This window comes from Bombus pascuorum, chromosome 1 (genome assembly GCF_905332965.1).
Source record: "Bombus pascuorum chromosome 1, iyBomPasc1.1, whole genome shotgun sequence".
Lineage (NCBI taxonomy): Eukaryota > Metazoa > Arthropoda > Insecta > Hymenoptera > Apidae > Bombus > Bombus pascuorum.
This window is the reverse complement of record NC_083488.1, coordinates 5502570-5525632: the sequence shown is the minus strand read 5'-3', so window position 1 is coordinate 5525632 and position 23063 is coordinate 5502570. Positions and strand designations below refer to the sequence as shown.

At 33.7% G+C, this 23063-nt stretch overlaps 1 protein-coding gene across 4 annotated transcripts in view; it reads right to left on the bottom strand.

Moving 5' to 3' along the window:
• Positions 1-182: 182 nt before the first annotated feature.
• The window catches only part of LOC132914069 (putative fatty acyl-CoA reductase CG5065), a 38570-nt gene continuing 15689 nt past the window's right edge, over positions 183-23063 (bottom strand). Inside the window, exons 1-8 of one of the 4 annotated variants that reach the window (XM_060972881.1) lie at positions 3722-4053; positions 2820-3085; positions 2418-2734; positions 2079-2326; positions 1628-1814; positions 1181-1366; positions 820-1080; positions 183-745 (exon numbers count right to left, since the gene is read on the bottom strand). In XM_060972881.1, coding sequence (XP_060828864.1) covers positions 667-745; positions 820-1080; positions 1181-1366; positions 1628-1814; positions 2079-2326; positions 2418-2734; positions 2820-3065 — 1524 coding nt within the window. In that variant the 5' untranslated portion in view covers positions 3066-3085; positions 3722-4053 and the 3' untranslated portion in view covers positions 183-666. Of the gene's footprint in view, positions 746-819; positions 1081-1180; positions 1367-1627; positions 1815-2078; positions 2327-2417; positions 2735-2819; positions 3501-3721; positions 4054-23063 lie in introns of those variants that run through there. The other 3 variants (XM_060972891.1, XM_060972873.1, XM_060972901.1) reach the window with 3 other exon arrangements.

The following is a 23063-nucleotide window of genomic DNA, read 5'->3' as shown; positions in this document are numbered from 1 at the left end:
AAGTAAGTTTTTAGGATAAACGATGATTTGTTAGGAAGATATTAATTTAGAACAATCTTATTTTAAAAGATATTTATTTTTTATCATCATTGTTTATTGTTCAATAAACTCTTCATCGGAAAATTTTTATTGTCGTGGAATAGTTATTCCTCGTGCTTTTGTTTGATGGAGAATGAAAGAAATTTGTATTATCATGCGGAAAAATGTTTATATTTCGCAAATAGATATAATATACAAAATATTAGTTGTATATATTATTATCTTTCCCTATATAATTATGTTTTGTTGCTTAGCGTTATACAAAGGCATGACGTAGAATCTTTGCGAACAAATTAATAATTAAATATTTCAGCATATTTTATTTTGCGTTTTAATTTAATGGAAGGATCTTCGAAGATACGTGTATTCAAAGATAACACACAAGAATTCGCAAATATTGTACATCAAACAGCATGAAGTATAGAAATTGTCATGTATGAATTGTTTACAAATTTCAAAGCGTATGCGTATAAATACATGTATCCTTATTAAAATTTTGTAGACAAAACATGCAATATTATAAATGAAGTGACCTGATTATAAATGAAGCGGATGATGAATCCTTTTTTTCATAAAATCTTATTTACTTTTTTTTTCATTTAAATAGAAGGAATAACGTTTAAATGATTAGTACGTAACACGTAATATTATCCATAGTAAAAAGCTTATAGCGGATATTTGAGCTGTCTGATGTATCCAATACAACCTGAAATAAATGAAAATATACAAATATTTATATTAGTTCCCATTTTTTAATACGTATATACATTCTATACTCACTTTGATAATCGTTGTCTGGCAGCATCCATAGATGCAAGATCTTCTTTCAGAATGAATTTCTTAATTCCCATCATGTATGTTGCTATATATTTCTCCCAATTCATATCCTGCAAGTCTAGTTTCACGACATTGCCATCTTTCAACGTTTTCACTTTCTTTACCATGTCGGTAATGTTATCCCTTTGGAAGGTCCATTCGTGCATGGTAAAATACGCTGTCACTGTTATGAGTTGATGGCAATATTTGACAATTTTCATCATTCTGAAACGCCATTTTTGAATATTATTATAGATAGGGACAAAGATTACTATTATAAAAAGAAAAACTGTCTTCGTTGTTGCAGCAACAATAAAAAACCTACATTGGTTTATTACCGCGAAATCTTAAAAAGATGTCTATGACGAACGCAGGCAGAACGTTCAGGATTAGGTTGAGGGCGTTGTAAATATATCTGTTAGCTATCATCGGACAACCCGGGTACCATAGCGTACCGTTCAGCGGCGTTTCTATGCTACATTTAACGATGGCATCTTTCATCTGACCCCATCTTGAAAATTGCAACGTTTATGGATATAGAATCGATCAAATTATATATGAAATACGGTTTATTACCATCAGAGTAACTTAGGAATAAGAAATATTACATAACCTTAATTATCTTTCTAGTCTTCTAAATTGAGGTATTGCGAGTAAAAGTGAACTTTTATATTTTACCTTTGCTCGTGTCAATCGAATGAACTAAAATTTTTCGGATACTCTGATGATAATTAAATCACGTTAGTCGATAAGAATTCGCAACAAACATTACTTAAGAGGGTACGCGTTACTCGTGCAGTTGTAAACCTTTACTTCATTATCGCTATGATGTAGGGTGACGTGCCATGCAGCGCACATTATCGTGTCGACTACGAAATCCACAGGTACTACATCCAATCTCGCGTCCTTCCTGCCCCATATAGCTTTCGCAGAACCTTTGCTGATTTGCAGAAAGATATCTGTAACATTAAATCTCTGTAGAAATTACTCGCGATAAATAGATATCTAGAAAGGATAATTCCAATTGTCAGCAAAAAAAAAAAAAAAAAAAGATACGTATATGTACATGATAACAACAATGATCTTGAATAGGTTCAAATCCTTAATAACAACGTATGGAATGTTGCAGCTAATTTCTCTCGTGCAGAGGACAAATTGATTAACTCTATTTATGCGAGATGCAAAAAGCATCAAACAAATTATCGTAAAATCTGTGGAAATACTTGTAACTCCAAAGATATTCTCTAGCCAGCCAGGACACGGTTCTTCCAGCGAGGCACCGATTATACTTGGTCGTACTATCGCAACTGGCAAACCTTTGCTGTCGCTAGCTACAATCTGCTCTGCGAGATTCTTCGTAAACGTGTACGTGTTCGGATGAATTTCCAAGATCTTTTTCTCTAACATGTTGATCAATTCGATGTCCAGTTTGTCACACATGTTGATCACCGTAGTAGGTTCCAAACTCGTGCTGTAAAATTACAAATAAGCTAACATACTCGTCACATGCCAGGGTTGCAAACCGAACCACGGAATAACATTCACGCGTCATTCGTTCTTACGTGTATACTTTCTCCTCGATTTGCGGTAGATTCGCGTTGCTGTAAGCTGTGCTAACGTGGACGATGCTGATTACGTGTTTCAGTTCCTTGCACAGTTCGATGATACGAGCAGTGCCTTTCGTATTCATATTAACAGCCGACCTCAGCGGCTCGTTGAATCTTACCGTGGCAGCGATGTGGAACACTATGTTCACTTTCTTCAGCAACAGATTCCTGTCTTCCGGCGAGAGACCTAGATTTGGCAGGCTCACGTCACCCCTTACGGGTTGTACTCTGTCGAGAACCGAGGGATATTTCGCTCTCACGCCATCGTAGATCTGAAGAAGAAAAGAAAGACGCGGAGTTGATGAGTTCGGCTTGGTAAAGACGTCCGAAGGCAACGAGAACCTCAAACGTACGCACGGGATCGTTTATGAGCTTCTTAAATCGTTGCTCTATCGTTTGGTTATTTTTCGGGCGGATCAGTATGAAGATGACGGTGACACGCGGACAAACGCGCATCAATTTCTCCAGGAGACCTTTCCCTACGAAACCTGTCGCTCCGGTGACAAGGAGACCGGTACCGGCGTAGAATTCCTCGATGGAATTCGCCTTGTTCAATCTTTCGTTAATCTCATTTTCATTGATTTCTGTATTCATTGTACCCATATTACAGGACCCTATGTCTTCTGTGCGAAACATTCCATTGTTCATTAGCAGACAAATAGATGGAGAAACGTTTGAACGGGGATTACGATATGCTTGCACATTCTATCGTAAATAAATATCTGGATATAATGTTCGCGTATAGATCTCACGAGCAAATATCGAAATTGTGCATTTCGTTTGCACGTGCGATTTATAATGCACAAGATACGACCGTTATGTGGAGGCACTGCATGAATGCTTAAGTGACCGATCGATTTATATCGGCAGAACGAAGGTCCTCGGGGGAAATAGTACAGCCGAGTGACCATGCTCTAGAAAGAAGCTTCGTATCGAGCTAATAAATGTTTTGCTTTCTTAGTGCGTGATAATCGAAATTTATGCCGTTAAAACACGTATGCAAATCTGTATCAATTTCTCTTTTAAACGGCTGTGCTTCTTTCTTTTATTCGTCACTGAACGATTAAAATTGAAATGACAACGGTGACAGATAAAAAAAAAAAAAAAAAAAGAAAAAATAGAATAAGAAAAAGAAATGACAGATAAAAGTGTTCGTAGCTATTAAATCATTTGACGATGAAAGAGTTAACGCGATTAATTACTTCCGAAAGGATTCACTTAAAAGTAACAACAAACATCAAACGAAAGGATTGACAAACCAGGTACGCATATCTTTAGAACTACTCATTCTACCGATTATATATTCCTAAAGGAAACTGCGAATAAACGTATTCATCTGAAGGAAGGGAAGAACCTGAAGAACATTCATTAAACTTTCATCTTCGTTCCAATATGCTTTTGCTGACACCAAAAGAAACAAAGAAATCTAATTAGAATGAACATGAAACTGCTGATAACGTGTTAGAGCATGTATATTTGCAAACTCATTTGCGATCTGTTTCGCGATATTTGAGGCGGATTTTCGCGTACACGGGTGTTTTGCGATCAACAACGTTCCGCAACGAAGGAAGAGTCGAGACTGGCTTTGTCGACGTTTGTCGAACGATCCTGGCTGGCTAAACCGGTTGATAACCAGCAGATGACGACACTCGCCGGGGTTGCTTTCCCAAAATATTTATACTGAATCGCAATCTTCCAGGGATCAATCGCAAGACTTATTCGTTTCTAAACGAATTAAGAGGATTTTAGGGCGAAGGAGACTCAAGATGAGACAAGCGACGTTTAATGAAATTTGGAATGTTTTCTTTCGTATCATACGAAGGATCTAGGAGAAGAAGGAAAATATCGAGTTTTAGCATTTTGTAGGGAATCGAGTATTTATTTTTTTACATAGAATATCACAACTTCATACTTTCTCGTACGTATTATATCAAAATAAAACATTTTATTCAGTATTTTATTCCGCGTTATTTTTTCCATTTTTACTTACAGTCTTAAATTAATACATTAAACATACATTAAACTGTAAAACGTGGGAAGTACGTTGTGCATTTTAATTTCCCATAATTACTGTAAAACTAGAAAAAATTCGAATTCAAATTAACGCTACATAGCCAGTGGTAAAAAATACACACCAAAGCATGAAAACAAAAAAGAAAAAGAAAAAAAGATGAGAAGAATTATAAGTTTTTTAAGAAACTCATCTAAAACGTTCAAATGTACGTATCGAATTTTTGCCGACAAACTTCAGCAGCACGATTATATCGATCTCATACTTGCTAAATTTTCAAACTCGATTTTCTCAGGAACTAAACCTTAAATGAACAAATTTTATTCCATACTTTGTTCTTATTTTTTCACAAGGAATCACCTCGTGACCGTTTGTACGTGTTATTCCGCCGCACCCTCCATATATCTTCTTCTTCACCATAATTTCATCTCGGATTTCTAAAGCAACTTTCGAGATTCAACAATATTCCACGATGGTTTAAATGGAAAGTATTATAATTTTCTTCCTAAATGGAAATAGAATTCGTGGAAATAACGGGAGGCGGATATTATGTACTTTTCCATGCTGACTCTATACGCTCATTCCACTGCGGCATACAGGCACGTTGCATCGTTGGTACGTAATTTTAACGATCAGGAAAAAGCGGGACAAAGGAAAATGTCGAGACAAAGTGAGATATTGTTTTATGCATGCTACTGCTGGTGCTATGTATTCTGGGTCACGAAAGTATTTCAATATTTGCGATAGAAAACTACTACGTACGTATTGCGTTTCATTTGTATTGTGCTGTATATTTGTACAGGGTGTTTCATGACATAGACAACCGATTTCAGGCATGGACAGGAGGCATGGAAACAACGAAGAAAGTTCATACGGACATGTATGGTATCCCCGTCTGACCTTGTTACGAAATTTATAGTTATTTTTAATTCGCAACTGCTTATCTTCGTAGAAAGTGTTCGAAGTGGCTATCGTCGGTCTGTATTATTCGACACACAGCTGGAATTTTTGAAAGGCTGTGAAATTTTCTGACACGATAACTGCAATCTTGCGTGTGAACCGTGGGTGGTCATTTCGATTACCCTCTACGATGATAAACTGTCGTGGATTATTGTAATATAAAAGTGACTATAACTCTAGAACAAGGTCAAATAGGATATACGTTCGTACGAAGACTTTTCATTCACCTATCCACCACCGAAACGAATCGCACGAGTTACGAAATACACTGTATAAATTTTCGGTCTTGTTCCCAATTTGCACAAGTATTAGAATGTCCCAAAAGTTTTTTTCGTTTTATAAGGAAATAACGAATGAACAACATTTTTCGTTTTATATTGTTTTATTGAATTATGTGTGATTCATTTTGTTCTATTTCTGTTATTATGATTATACATAATTCAATAAAATAATATAAAACAAAAAATGTTGTGATGTTTCCTTATAAGACGAAACCTTTGGAACAACCTAATACTTAAATAATAATTGTAAGAAATTATATGGTCCTGTAAATACATTACAGTGCCGTTTGCGTCGTCTTCTTAATCTTTTAGGATCTTTCAGCAAGATCCTTCGCAGCGAATAGGAAGCGACACGAATAATTTGAAGAAACGCTATTTTTCAAGCTTCGAGATACGCGACTGAATCACCTGTTCCATAAATTTAATTAATGTTCTACGCGCTACCTCTCCGTTAGAGATTAATTTTGGCTGAATTTACTTTTCTTAATTGTAAGCAAGTTTCTTCATCCGAAAACAATCTCTTTCATTATCACAGCGCTTAATTCTTTCGTCCCGTGTTTTAATGATATTCTGGAAATATACTTCGGGTAACGAGGCGACGTAATCGATGTTTACCTTCTTCTGCCTTCTGATATCCTCTTCTTCGTTTTATACAATTTAAAGGATCTCTTTTTAATGATTTGTTAGCTCACATCTCACGATTAACATTTCTTTCATCTAGATACGCATTTAATTTAGTGACGAAAATACTCAGATAACTAGTTTTAATAATGTTCACGTGGGTGAAACTTTACTTAGGGTTTTAGACGCTTCACTAAACTATCGATCGATCGAAGTAATAAATGGGAAGAATACGTCAGCAAAAGTGTAATAATGTACTAATGTACTACAATGCGGTAAGATAAGATTGCTTGTATGGAAGTTTTCCTATGATAAATATGCCAATACTTTTGCGTACCGTTGTAAGGTAATTCATATAATTAGTAATTGCAAAAGTCTTGAACAGATTATAACCGTAACTTGAGATATCCAAAAAAGTTCGAAGTACACTGGGAAGCTTTAAACGTGGTAAATAATGATTTTCCTTAAATCAGATTCTTCTTCTACGAGGCATAGATCTTCAACAGAGAAAATGCAATCACAAGATGAACGTTAATAGAACGATAAATAAAATATCATTATGCATACTTAAACAAGAGATAAGTATTGCTTTTTTAAAAAAGAGAAAAAAATAAAAGATATACACAGCACTTTAATTAAAATCATTCATGTAGTTGTTATGAGAACTATGTAAGCGTTATTAATAGACTGCGGATTTTTATGCGGCTAAAGCGTGTTCGAATATTCAACTTATGTGTAGAAAATATACCATATTATGTAAGGGTATACGCCACATAATGCAGAATGCATATACGCACATAATACATGCATATTATACTTATATTTACGAAATACGAATTATTATGTTTTTACGTATCGGCATTTAGTTCTCACAATTTTCGTTGCAAGAATCAACGATAGTTTTTCGAGGTTCTCTGCCGTAAATTGTTACCGTTTATCTGGCCAAATGAATGTCTTTTCCGGTCCTTTCACGGACGTATCTATGCCCTAGAATCTTTGAAATTTTCAATACTGCATCATGACCAAGATTTTTCTTCCGAATACGGCTAAACTCTTCTCCTATTTCTTGTTTCAGTGACATAAATCGGAGTAGAATTCATTCTTATCTGATTATTACCGTTGTGTACACTTGTTCAAGGTACTATGAATATAGATTCAGATTATAAACGGTTATATTTGATATAAATTGATAAGCGGATTGCACGACGATTATTATACCAAGGTATCGTGAATCACATTCATGAATCATACATTGCAGCAGATAAAACTCGATTTAGAAAGAAATATGCAAAATGTGATAACTCGATATACAAAATCTATGTATCTGCATAAAAATCCGCAGTCTAATTTAACACTTACACGTAATTAGTTAGAAATTAGTAATTTCGATATCGGGTAACACGTTAGTCGAATAAAACTGTCCTTCTTTTCGATTCTCGTCATTCGCTCTATTATTCGGCAGAAGAGAGGCAACGTAGGCCGTCGATCGGCGTCTTCGCCCGTCTACAAGTTTCACAGTCTATAAATAAAACAACGCGGATTATTTTTACGTCTGTTAGTCGCTACTTTCATTCTGAGAGAGCGATCCGAAAAGAAAAAGTGGGAGACGGAGATCGCTGGAAACTGACCTTACACCTTCTCTACGAATCGACGAGCACGTACACGGAATCACGTAGGCCCTCGTTCGAATAATATTTCGCACAAGTATCTTCGTCGAACAGTCTCTTGCCCACGTTTCGCCCGATATAAATATTGTTTTTCGACATTCCGCGCAAATTCGCTGATTGTAAGCTTCCCTACGATTGGTAAGCCTCCTGTACGTTACTTCCCAGTTTCTCGAAATTTTCCTCCCTCTCTCTCTTCGTTCCTTCACCCTGCAAACGATCGAATTATCTTCTTTTGTGTCTTCACTGCGTTCAAAAGATCATCGTTTTACAGAGTTGTTCGTAATAGCGTTATTCAGCTAATCGTTTCTTTTTTAAATGTGTCGGTACACCTGTCGTAATTAGCAAAGATATGAATATTTATTCATTCGATGCATATATAGTTTGTCTTATTCGATGAAGAGTAAAACTGAATTATATTTAACGTCGGCATAGGGTTTTCCACGGTTTAATAATCAACGTCTTGATTACTATATATCATGATTTTTATAAGTTGTAATAAAAGTAGGAAGTATAAAGAGAGAACAGTACCTTGATTTCTAGCGTCGTCTTTAATTTTACGCCGTTGAAATGTTATACGTGGTTAACTTTGAAAAAGTGCCAAGATACGTGAAAGTATGATGGATGAGTATTAACGCGTTTGATAAGGAGCAAAATTAAAATCAGCTTCTTTGAGTAATAAATTCAATCTTTTATCAATTTCTTTATTGAAAAGGGATATTAACAAGCAATGATTACGATGATGATTGATGATAAACCTATTCTTGTTTTGCAGCATGATAACCTCATCTTATAGCATAAATAATATAGCATAATATAATATAAATATAGCATAAATTTCTTACAGTTGCTTTCGTATCTTTGGTATTTTTCGTTTCACCGTTACGCCCAAGAAAATGGATAACAGAATATCTGAATAAAGTGTTCGCAGAAATGATAATTTACGAATGTCATATTGTATAGATTCCGATATCTGTTTGATATGTGTCATTCGGCGCGTGTGATATTCTCTAATATAAGAGTAAATTGTAAATATCGTTGAACGAAAGCTCTTATTTGTCATGATGAAACTGCGAAGCGATCAGTTATTGCCTTGCATCTGGTCGTGATTATTCATACAACCGATATCGGTTTCCATTGAATGCACGTTTTATCGATGCATCGATGTTTTTTTCTTTGACGGAAATTTTATCTCCTACTAAGCCATCGACAAATAAATCAGAGCATGGAAAATGAAATATTTACTTTATTATTTACTTATTAAATATTTACTTATCGAAGAACGTGGTGAAGAACCGGTGATTACAAATATTCCGTGTTTGTATTTAAAAAGCCATTAAAAAAAGTTTTTTTACTTTTCTTTAATAACGCTTTGAGAGAAATACGCGCGAATGACTGATCTCGATCTAAATTTTATTCTTCGGGGAGGCATAGGGAAAAAGAATCGACGAAGAACTGAAGTTTTTCAAATTAGAATGTCTAGCAAAGTGCGAATTTTCGGGCATTTAATAGAGAGCTAAAGTTGCAAAAATGCACGTTGTACGCGCAAAAATGTAAAAAAGATATTTCGAAGATGAAACAAAGTGAAAGTTCGAAGTGAAACGAAGATTTCTCAATTCCGTTGCCCAGAAACATATTATTACTGTTTCACCCCGTATAAATAGTAGTAAATTTCAATAAGAATTTTAAAGAATAAATTCTAATTAAAGAATAAGTTTACTATGTCGTTACTTTTTCTATTTTTTAATCTATAGAGATGTTTAGTCAGTTTATAAAATCACGAATCCCCATAAATATTCATATGAAACGTATATCATCGATGCAAATCTATATGCATCGAATAATTAATTGCTTCAAATAATGATCACGCTGTTTTTCTATGAATATTTCTTCCTTGCTATCTACTGTTCGTTTCTTCGACATTGTTAAACATCGAGTACTTGCACGACAAAAAATGTTATGAAAATAAACGAAAGCAGATACTTTAAATGGACTCCCCAATTTATATCCATAGAGCGAGTAGTCGACGTAACACCAACGCGTCGATTTCATTAAAACGCGTGAGAATCTCGAATTTGGCACGATGGCACATTATTGGAACACGAGTCTCGTTTCGAGGACACGCATCCTTGAAAGTAATTATTCCACGTAGCATTCGAGTTGATTAAACCTCCATTATATTCAATACTAGACCACGCCTGTGGTTTAATTATTGGTAATTAACGCGACTTAAATTCGATTAAACTTATATTGGATAGTTGGGAATTTAATTTCGTTAGCCTTTTCAAGACGAACCTCTCGTTTAAATTCTGCTACTTAGATGTTTATCTAGTAATTGCTTCACGCTCTTTGTTTCAATTCCTTCGAACTTTGGATAATTTTGGAACTTTTAGAGAACCAGACAAGAAATGGCGACGAAAAATATATTAAACAAATAAAATTCATTTAGAATTTCCTTCTCGTAATCGTAACATTAAATTCAACGAAATTCGATAACATCAATTACAAGAAAATACCAGAAGAAATATTGCGCTAAAATTCGTGCTCTGTCATTTCTTCTTCTTTTCTTTCTTTCTTTTTTCTTTTGCAGGGAATGGAGAATAACGTAGATATCTAACACGTTATGTCATTCTCGTCATCGAGTAGACTCGGAGATCGGAGCCCATCGATAATTCGAAATTCCTAACGCGGCTCGATGCTTTTGATTCGCGCATGGATTCAGAAGATGCTTCTTATGAATCCGATAGGATCGTCTGGCTTCGAAGTTTCACATGGATCTAGGACAGGTCTTCGACCTTTTACAGACAATGGATCGAAGTTAACGTCTGTGGCTCCACTATATTCGACTTCCGTACTATTACTCGAGTGACCAATCAAACGACGATTAACTTCGGGAGTTCGAAAAATCTTCAAGTAGGTCGAAATTGTTCGCGCGTAAAATATCCACCTTTACAGTCTGAAGATTATTCGCGATTTCAGCGTTGCAACAGTAATATATTTGTTAACGGAACTTGCTCTATGGGTATGCCTCGTATTATGTGTATATGTCGTCGAACGATCGCAAACGTAATGGATGACGTAACACGGTATCGTTTTTTCAAGATTCGCATATAACGTGTCTTGAGAAAAGTGTACAGTCATTGCGTTTTAATCTGCAGGCGACGATTATCAGAGACGGCAGTCGAGAGGCGTCGTGACGTAGGTTACTCTCGCGCGTCGACGTCGATCTGCTTTCTGCGTTACCTAATCGCTCCTTGTCCTACTTCAATGTTTGTTTTTTCGAGCGCATCGGCCGCGTAAAAAAACATTAGCGGCCGCGCTTAAAATAGCCATTTTACATGAAATCTGGTAACATTGGGAACCGAGTGATTTTGCGATCGAGCTTCGCTGCTCGAGTGCCACTATTCTGACCTTGTGTCTGCTTCGAAATTATGGTGTTCTTCGATCACATTTTCTACCTCATTTTGCATAATAAAAGCTAGTAATTATATAATTAAAAAATGACAAAAACTAGTTAGAATGAATATATAACAGCTGGTATTATACAGTTGCTCGCGAAACTCAAAACTTGTAGAAATCTTTTATGAATATATTGGATACGTATGTGAAGTGCACACGGGATAAAAGGGGAATGTCAGTTGTAACGAATTTTGATCTTGAATCATACTTTCGTATGCTCTTGTTCAGGTTCTTCATCACTGGCTATGTTGCATCAATTTGAATAAAAATTTTCCTGAAGTTTACCGTAGTTGTAAGAAATTATATTGTGCATAATGTACTTTTCATTTTTTACAGTTTAATGTGTCGTGTATTACTTAAAATTGTAAGTGAAAGTTGAAGATGATGCGGAATAAAACATGGAATAGAATTCTTCATTTTCATATAATGAAAATATATTATCTATGAGAAAATATAAAGTTGCGACATTGTATACTGAAAAATAAATTTCCGTTTTTTGAGAAATCCTAGAATTTGACATTTTCCATTTTTCCTGTGGTTTTCCTTGCCAGTCGTATCTCTTCTACATAAATACGTTTTATTCTTAGAGGATTACAAGTGTAAATAATTGTTAATTCTTCTTTCGCAATTTGTCTATTTATACATCAGGTGCAAAATTTCTCGAGGAAAATAATTTTTAGATATAAGGGAAATAAAGAAGAATGAACAATCAGACAAGAATTACGTTTTTCATGTAATAAATTTCTTGGTATTTTGATTCAGTCGAGATTGCATGATTATCAAAATCACGTAGGCGACATAGTTAATTTCGAATATTTAGATAGTTAATAGACACTTAAGTAGATAAGTTCTTGTTACGATATCGTGGTGTAACTAAACGCAATCAATCACGTAATGTGTAAAACGATAATGATCATCACACGTTACGTATCATCGAAATGGAAGATCGTGTGTATTTCACACATCGTTAATTACGTATGTGTAACAGTTCATTAATTACGTGTAATTTTATGCAAAAGTACATTCGCATACACTATACATTACGAGGTACTGTTAAGTAGACAACCGCTTTTTTAATTATTCATTTTTGTCATTGGTAATATTCGCATTTTGCATACTAAAATAATGTTCTATTATTTTTTATTATTTTACAATTACCTACATAGAAGATGAAGAGTAGATGAGAAATGTAATCACAGATCTTTAATGTACCATGTCAATTATTCTTACAAGATTAATCGATTATCCTTGGAGAATTATACAAATGAGTCTTAGAATTATTTGTTGGTTACAAGCGTTATATAAAATCTATGCTGCCGAGATGTTCCATTTTACTATGTTCCTTCGATAAATCGAAAAAACAACAAGCGTTGCAGCTATTATTGTAAATATTAAACATAGCGATATACATGGACCTATTTACCACTTTATCTGCAACGCTGGGGGTTATTCTATTTAATCAAATAAACATGCACTCCGACTTCTTTGTATCATTCGTGTGATAATTCAGCTATGATAAAGTCGGTGTAAATAAATAAACAATAGAGTCTAGATGATAAATCTCGTTCTATTTGCAAATTTGCACGCTTTTCCTTTTATTTTGTCATTTTCTTCTCGCGCGATGCCAACATAAATGGTTACTTTCAATTTCTTCTTCAACGACATCGTAGCTGTTCTGTCATTCAGATTTTTGTGCATTTACAATAAATTTGAAAATACCGCGAATATGTTTTCGTTATGTTGATTTTCGCTTATTTAAGCGTTATGTGTTGTAAAAGGAGTTATTATAATAAAAGTTGCGTGTAACAGCAATAGTGCTATTCCGTACGATTTCACGAAAATTTATACGTTTATGGGTTTACCAAGTTAAATAAACGAGTGTGCAAAATTTCCTTTTTTTATGAGAAACTTTATTGCTCCTTCTTACTCATCTTTTTATTACTATTGTCCGTTAGAATCGAATATCTCTACGACTTTCATTTTTGTGATCTCTGTAAATGATTTACAAGTCTGAGATCGCCGAATAGTTTTGGAGCAGGCTTCGTTGATAATAAAAAGCTGAGTATCTGATATACAGGATGGTGTAAAAATCAGTCCCGCAAGTTCTCACGCACTTCCTATAATCGTACAATGAAATGTTTCGAACAAAAGTTGATCAGCTTTCAATCAGATACATATTGCAATATTAAGAATTTCAAAAAAGATTTTGACAAAATACATTTTCTTCGTATCTCCTTTATAAAATATTCCTAATTTTTTAGTATAATTAATTTCTTTTCAAATCAGGTTGCTAAGTACAACATAGGAAAATACATCGAAGCTCAACATGTGATAAGATGCTCTCTATCTTTATATACAAAATATTTCAGCTATTTCGGTTGAAGTGATCTTCAGATAGAAGAACACTGGTGCCCTGTATGCTATCAGAATATTAATTATTATATATAACAATATTTGTATATCAATCGCTGCTCTAGCACCAATCAGAAATGTATATTTCCCATTCTTCGAACATTCTTATCTAATGATCTTAGAAAGCGCATGTTTATTTAAACACTCAACAAAAAAAAATTCGTGTGTATTATCACTTAAACATATTCATATCGTCGTTTAAGTCGCAATTCTCAGATACTTCACTTCAAACACTTCACACACTTTAATCGTTTAATACTTTTAATCCATCGCTTCTTAATCTCAATGAATTATAGCTTTCGACAACAATCTCTTTCAATCTTGTTACGCAGTTTAATATCGCTCTCGTATATCAATCAACACAGCTGTCATCATCAAGTGCAATCTGATGCAATTTATTTAGTTATTTTACTCAATATTGTACATTATTGCAAGAGACCCATCTCGTTACGTCAGAATATCTTTAAGTATTTTTATATTGCTCAGAAACAATCCAACATTTTCAAATATTTTATCAGTTTAAAAATTACCAATTTGGTCTATCGCAACTATTAGCAACACCTGTTAGATACTGAAAATGGCCATTCATGCTTTACAGTAATTTTTACACGCACGGGATGGCAAGAGAAAGAATCTGGGATCATTAAGATTGGAATTTTAATATTAAAAAATGTTCGTCAATATAACGAAATGGTTAAAAGTACACCATGATGGATACTTGTCTGAACGCACATTATTATATCCATATAATAATGTTTTTCACATTACGGTACGTCAGTTTCTGAGTAAGACTGGTAGCTTCCACGTCGTGTGACGCCAAAGTAGTCACGTATGCTGAGAAATAACACGCTGCTGTTTGTTGATACGACTTGTTAACGAGCCTACGTACTCTTACACGTCGATACTGCTAAAACTGTGACGCCTTCGCGCGTGCAGCGTGTCACTATGGCTGTTTCTCGCTGTTTCACGAGGATGGTATTCATGAATTTCCAGAAAACGGGAAAACACGAAAGTAAAAATAGGCTGGTTATTTTGATACAAAATAAGGGTAAAAGGTCCAGATTTTATTTTCTATTAGAGATCACTGTGAAGCGAATATGTAAATATTATCCAAAGATATAAATTCGTAAAGTCGAGTTTTAATTCAAACATTATAATTCTTCTCCTTGTATTTTTGTTTTTTTAATTAAGTTGTTGCTTATACATATTGTAAGAAGTAATTGGTCGTTTCGTCTCGAGCTATCAATCGATATTTTGCACTATAATTTTTTGATGGCTTTGATTGCACCGTCGATTTTAATGTTTGAGTTTGTGTTCCGTTTAGCAGTAAATTTTCCAACGAGGATGCCACGTGTGCCAATAACAAGCCATCAACATTTTCGAATTCCTTCACAGACCACGCCTACGAACATTTTCATATCGAACAGTGGCGAGTTCCAATACGATGTTTCACATCTTTTATTAAAGTTTTCTAGGAATTCAGCCGAATATGGATCACCGAATGTGTCTCTCCAAATGTACTTTTCATTCAACGTATCGAATCTTATTGTTTCATATTTTTTATTTGCGTCTAGAAAGACGTCAATCGAGGAGGAATTCTTTTGTAGAATTTTAATCAATATCCAAATACAGAACAGATATTTTAACAGCTTGTACTGAAATAATTGCATCAGAAATAAAATTCAGAAATGAATTAATGTCGTTTGAAATTTCCATTTCAGCGTGTATAGAATATCGTTGAAGCGATCTGGAATCACTTGACAGAGGCATGATAGGAAAAAATAACGCTACGAATTTCAAACTGAAGTGTCGTCCGACTTTTATCTAAGTCGAATGAATAACGATTGCGTATTCCCTAGTTATGTCTAGTATACGTCTAATGAAATCTTTTTAATTATAAATCGATCGATAGATAGTAGGTATTATAATTTAATGAAGATCGGTAGTGTAGCAAAGATCAAAGAGACTAGTCCAGATATAGTTGGAACTGAATTATTTTGGATAGTGAGTAATTTAAAACAAAGCAGATATATATATATATGTATAAATATGTGTATATTTTACGTAATTACTATCTTCTATATTTTTTCTAGTAGCTTATCAATCGACGTTCCCACGGATAACTGATCGAGTTGAATGAGTAAGACGTGACAAATCTGGATATTGTGTAAGGAACAAGAATTTTTAACCTAAGAACTTTCCATGATCGTGATTTCCTGAAAAATTGCGACCAATTAGGATTCACCATTTTAAGGAATCATTTGGAAATTGAGTAAAATTCGAAGATCGAAAAATTATGTTTTCTTATTGACGGAAAGATTCGACGGAATTTTCCATCCGGAATTTTACTTCCCCATTGATCCGAAAGAAATTCAAATTCCAAATGGATGAGAATCATTTCTTTCGATTTTTGAAAAGTAATCCGAAGATACCACAAAATTTGAAGATTGAAAAATTGTTCCCTTGTGATGAGAAAAATTCAATAGGATCTTCCAGAGTCAATGACAAGACAGGAGAAAAAGATCGTATAAGGTTGAAACGTTGCACTGAAGGGGAAACTACGTTGACTATTTCAACGTTGTAAAGTCGATCGGAAACTTTTAAATGGAATAACTTCGCATTCCGGATGAGTGTCGATCGACGAGCACAACTTTTCCGAGGCATTCCTCCTGTAAAATTCCAATGTACGAGACACTAGCCTCTACTATCGTACTTTTCAATGTTAGCCGTGACATCTGTCTAATACGAAACTTGAACAATACTCATAACATGACGATTTTATTTCAACAATTTCCGGAAGTACTCGAGAAATAAAGATATACCGCATAAGAAAAATGTGGATAACATAAATTGCCTCAGTGAAATTTCTGTACGTCATTATAGTAGCACGAATGATATTGATATGAAATTTTATTATCTGTCAAGTTTCGAGATTGTCTTAAGATGATTGAATTAAAAGATAAAGTTAAGATTTCTACCAAATGATTAAATTTTTGAATAAGTACTATTTTGTATGGAATACCAAAGAAAATTAAGGAGAAACACACTAAATTTATTAATAAAATATATTTCTTCCAAGAAGTTGAATCTTAATTGAAATCTTAATAACAATTATATCAATAACAACTAACTATACTAATAACAATTATATCAATAACAACTAACTATACTAATAACAATTAACTTACTTCATAAATGTTCATTTAATAATCATCGGCAATAGATTTCTTCTGGCAAGAATTACGATGTGCATTGTTCATCGAATACAATGGACAAATGAAATTTCCAAACGCAATAAAACTTATCTCGAATCTATCAGATATTCCTGATATATACTGTTATAAGCAACGTATAACGATAGCCAACGTATTAAACATCTGTGACGGGAATTAATCAGATAATAACGTAGAATCTTGAAAAATAAGAAAAATGAAGTATGTGTAACAATTGCTTACTTGATTATCACCGATAAAATGTATTATCATTATCGGTGACTAATCTCACTTGAAATTTCGAACGATTATCAACACCATAATCGTGGCGCCTGCTTAGATTCGTCGGAAAACCATTGAACGAGAAACGGATGGTCGCTTATCGTGCACGTCGTATGTATGTAGAATACGAGTGCAGCACAAGTAAATAACGGTGTCGATTTATCGTAGACTATCCTATATCTCATTAATCACACAATCGGCTGGTCATGATCGAAGGCAAACCGGTGATTTCCACTCTTGTCACGAGGTCTTTTACGTCACTGATCATAGAGGAGAAACGGCCAACGGGATAGTCCGGGAGTTTCACGTTGTAAGCTTTGCTGACGTTATTATTCATCGGGAAATCCGGGTAGATCGTACGAGACGCCTTAGGGAAGGTTGAATATGAAACAGGAACTTCGAAGGCGCTTTCGTTTCTCACGAATTACCAATCTCTTTGAACAGATATACTACTGTACATAAGTATATTTAAACATCCCAAATAATTCAATCAAACGTGATATTCTCCGTTATATTTGCAACATTATGGTAGAAGAATGTTTCTCTGCGATTTAAATCTTTTATTCCTTGCCTTTCTTTTCATAACTGGGATCAAATGCTTCACTGAATTTAAATTGAAACGAGGAACATGCCTAGATCACTCATGTGCATTTGTATAACTCGGTTCCATGCGTGTCTATGATGAATGACTGACATTCCAGAAAATTTATGAACTGTTAGAACATAGCTGAAAACACATATTTAAAGTGCTCTAAGATTCCAACATTGAATATATACGCTTAAAGTCAGTTCATCTATCTCTACGGGACCAATGTTTGGCAATCCCTTGAGAAGTTTTATCATAATTATCTGTATAATTATTATCTGTATTAGTTTCGTGCTGACTAATTTTTTTAAAAGATCGATAAAATAGTAAAGGAATATGGCTAGCAGGAAGAAAATCAATATTTCTCTAAGAAAGAATAAATAATTTAAAGAATGTTTTTCTCTTTTTCCGATTTTTCGACTGACGAAAATATTAACAAGATAATTAAATTGCAAAGAATTCCGTTAATTATTTCTACGCAATTCGTGTAACGTTATTAAAAATGAAATATTGTTCGAGATATTTGTATCTATGTTGCATCGTGATTATTTTTATTTCATATATGAAATCATTAAGCGTGAGTTATCGTTTAAAGTAACGAAGCGCAACAGTGTTACGTCATGAAATGTTAACACAGATCATAATAATCGGCGAAATTAACGATTTGCGATGCTAAAAGTGAAGCAGATCACGCGTACGAGGAATTTCAAGTACATCGCCGGCTAAGAAAGCTATTGCACAAGACTTTTATCCGATTTCTAGTTCTTACGGAGCCGGCTGGAACGTTATAAGCTTAACCATCGAACGTCGAGCAACTTCTCTCGTTCAAGTGAATTTCGTTCGTAATGGTATAAAACCATTTTGCAAAAGAAACCCGTTAGTATCGTTAGTTCGTGCCCTCGTACGGTCGCATTAAGAATAACATGGCCATTTTCGACCCATTATAATCTCGTTTTTAGAAAACAAAATATACTAAGATATAGCTTTGAAATATACTATCATTCCAGCATGTAAACTTTATTTGTAGTAATTTGATTTTTGAAGAATTTTATGGTAATTTGAATTATCATGCTTTTGGGATTTTCTATAGTTTTAATTTAATGGTTTAATAAATATGAGATACAGTCTGTTCAAAATAATTCAATGAAGGGCTCGGTGAACAAAATATAAACGTAAGAATGACACAAATGCATCTTTTTTCAAGAAATAAATTAACGATGAAACATTATGCATATAGTTAAAATTTTGTATTTATAAATGTCCGGAGGCTCACAAATGTTTTTGTTACAATTTAACTTTTAGTTCTATCTGTAGTTTAATTCAATACACAAGTTCATCACTTTTAAATATTCCTTCAGGGTAATTAAGTAATAATAAAAACGATGATTACAGATACAGTTAGCTTTCAATAAATTAGAAAAGAAACGTATGTTCTAAGAAAATTGATCTGATGCACTGGAATCTAAGTATATTTTTTTTATCTTCTAAAAGTATTTGCATTTATCGGAATATAGTATTCGATGAGCATGGAAGAAACCATTATAGGCAATTAGTTAATCTCGAAGACCTTGTGAAAGATAAAACCGAACTATGATTATGAAAAAATTTTATCCGTTATATACATTTCAGAGGATTACTCAATATTTTATCAAGTTACGTGAAAAACCTATGTGATTTTAACTACCTAGTTTGAAGAGTAATGTACCCAATCAAACGTTTACACGTTGTAGATATCGAAGATAACATTCAGATTTTAGTACTTCACTATGTACGCAATCGAGAATGAATCACGTCTATATAATAACAATGATGACAACTTGTTTCCAATAATTTGGGGGATTTTCTCAAGCTTTTCTCAATGACGTAAAGTTACGCGAATCTTTCGATTCTGAATTCAATTATATAAAGATCCTTTTCCTTACTAAAAAAATCTTGGGCTCATTCCATCATTCTAAGTTCATTGAATTGCCTTTAATCATGTATAATTGATAGCTTTACTAAAAGAACAAAAAGGAAAAAAATATAGCCGAATACAAAGCATGAAACATAAATTTTTTAAAACTATTTCAACCCTTCATAATAGGATGGAGCTTCAAAATTAAATATGTGTGCGAGTTTGAAGCCATATCGATATGTTAACAATTTTATTTCTTTGCTTAAGATTGTACTGTTGAAATTGCTTTATGTAAATACTCGTAGATTATTTGATACCGATATAATAATTAAATACAAGACTACAGTGATAAGTAACTAATAATATAAGATATTAAAGATATAAATACACGAGTATGTTATGTTGTTAAAAAAATGGAGTGTAAATTACAACAAGGCAAGTGGCAAACTTACATACTAACATACAGTGTATGATAGAGTTAAGTATTTAATTACAAATTAAGCTTAGAATATCGCAATAAGTGATGCGAATTAATATCTTTGAGAAAATGAAAATTTTTCGCAATGTTTTTTGATTATTTAGACGCGTCTGAATATCGTTTGGAAGAGCGAATTTAATTTATAATTGACTAAAATAATTAAATAAATATCATTTTTAATTATACGATGCATTTATACAATACAAAAGCATTGTTCATGTCAGATTCGAAAAAATGCAGACAATTTAAGTCCTTTAACACGATTACGAGATCGCCAAGAGATTTCGAGATCTCAAACGATTCTCCAAATTGCCAAAATTATTATCGTTCTCTTTCTTAGTTGAAATCCGGCACTGAAGTATTCCTATAATTGTTGCAATGCGTTCTAAAACCAGATATCGTTCCTAGAAATAATTGGGTAAAAAGTTACACTATTTATCGGATACACAAAAATCTCTCGGAAGCATTCATGGGGAAATGCCATATTTACCATGGATTTCTCGAAAATGGAGGAAAAAGATACGGCAGAAACGCAGATATCTCTATGAACCACTGAAAATGCACGACGCCTCCAAGTTCATGGCAGTTCTAGCAAGGAATAATGTCTTCTTTTCCCCCAAAATAATCTACCTTAAGAATATTTCGTCGACCACAAGACTGGACGGTTCTGCATTCGCACTTGTGCGTCATGGTTGCCCATTCTACTCGCTTTTCATTTGGCACGCAATATGAAACGTTATCATGAGAAATGTAATCAAAGGAAATGAAGATATGAAGAAGTGAAAACGACAGTGGAATACAAAAATAAAAGAACAGCGAAATAAAAAAGGAAACAAAAATAAGGGAAATAAAAAAGTAACGGAATCATATGATAAGGAGTAATGGACCAATAAAAAAATAAAAAGTAAAGAAATAAGAGTACAGGGAAAGTATATATATATATAAGAATAACGAAACCGACAAACAAAAACTCAGCTAGAAGAATAGTGGGTGGATCAATAAATATGTACATCGAACATCTGATTAATGAGCAGTGATTTCCCTAGTTCGTAAGAATTATTCTCGCAGTGTTTGCGTTAGTCAATCGTTGGATATACGGAAAACGATTCCGAGAAACGAACGGATCTGGTGCAACGTGGTTGCGATTTATGAAGCATAGTACGTCATGCTACGGAATCTCCGTGACTCGCTGCTTTAAGTCTGATAGAGTGGTGCTCCTAATGCGAAGCAGTTTAGCCCGCGACTGAAGTAGAAAAATATCTCGGTTGCATTGAAGGTTGCTATATATTACGTGTGATTATATTTATAAATTGAAATTTATGAAAATATGACGAATACAATATCTAGAGTTTAGAAAATAATGTTTAGTCTAGAAATTTATGAAAATAATGATTTAAACAGATGCTCTTAGTTATTACCTGTGAAATTTTAGACCTGAGTCTTTAGAAACTTAATATTTCAATATCGAGGAATTACTTTGTCACGTTATGTTAGGTCATTGTTTTGAACATAAGGAAATACTGAGATAACTGAGTGTTGACAATTAAAAAACGCTGTTTTAAGCAAATGAGTCGGAACTAAACATCAGAATCTATTGGAAAACATAATAACAACTATGATTGCATCATTCTTACGTTCAATAGAAAAATATGAAAAATGAGTTAGTTAACAGATGTGCAACAACAATCTATCTCAACTCCGCATTCCAATTCTATGTCGCATAAATTATATAATGACGAAATGTGGTTATTTCAGACGAATTTATAAATCATTCACGAGATTCTTCATGTGAGACACAATGCATTTACACTGAAAGATACAGCAATTGTATTACGTACGACACGTAATTATACTTTTTTCCCAAAGAAATTTTATCAGGGCTCTGTTGCACAATAGTTTACCAACCAATAATACTAATGAATTAACAAGTTACAAATTACAGGCTATAAACTTCCTTCTCATAATTTTGCAATTTTATATCAAATAGGATAATCAATTAGTTTATAATTCAGAGAAATTTGCAATTTCGTTTACAACGAATGAATAATATATTTAGTACGACAAAATATTATTATGCGTACCATAGTCGATGAAATTCATTAATATTACCAACATTATATGTAAATTAAAGAAAGAAAAGAAACTGAACAGAGATTTTATAATACTGTAGAAATAAGATTGTGTGCATACTATTTTATGCTATTCAAACTCCTGGAGTATTAAATATTGGTTTTATAAAAAATTGTATGTGACAAATGATATTCGTGCGATTTAATTCAATTCAATTCAAGAAGGGCCAGATAGTTAATTTTTCCTTTGGGACGGAAAAATTCGAGCATAATCAAGTCCGTAACTATTATATCATTTCCTGAACGCGATTAATACACGGCTAAGAACATGTTAAGAGGCGTATCTTTCCGTAAGATAAGTGGACATCGAATCATCGAGTCACCTGGCACGTTGACGTTCGATATTATGAAATGCCTTTCACCTTACTTTTTCGTAGGCTATCCTAGATTCAGAGACAATCAATCTACATTTGTAAGGAGTCATTCAGAACACCTACGTTTCTCTTTCTTCGAATTTCTAAGACGTAACTCTTGGACGTCAGCGGCGAGTTTCGAACTCTCACCTTTTACATGTACAGGAGATTTTCTCGTCAGTTTTAGCCATTCTCTAAGACTCCAACTAACAATAAGTTTGATCTAAAATAAGTCTCTTTGATGATTCATCATGACTAA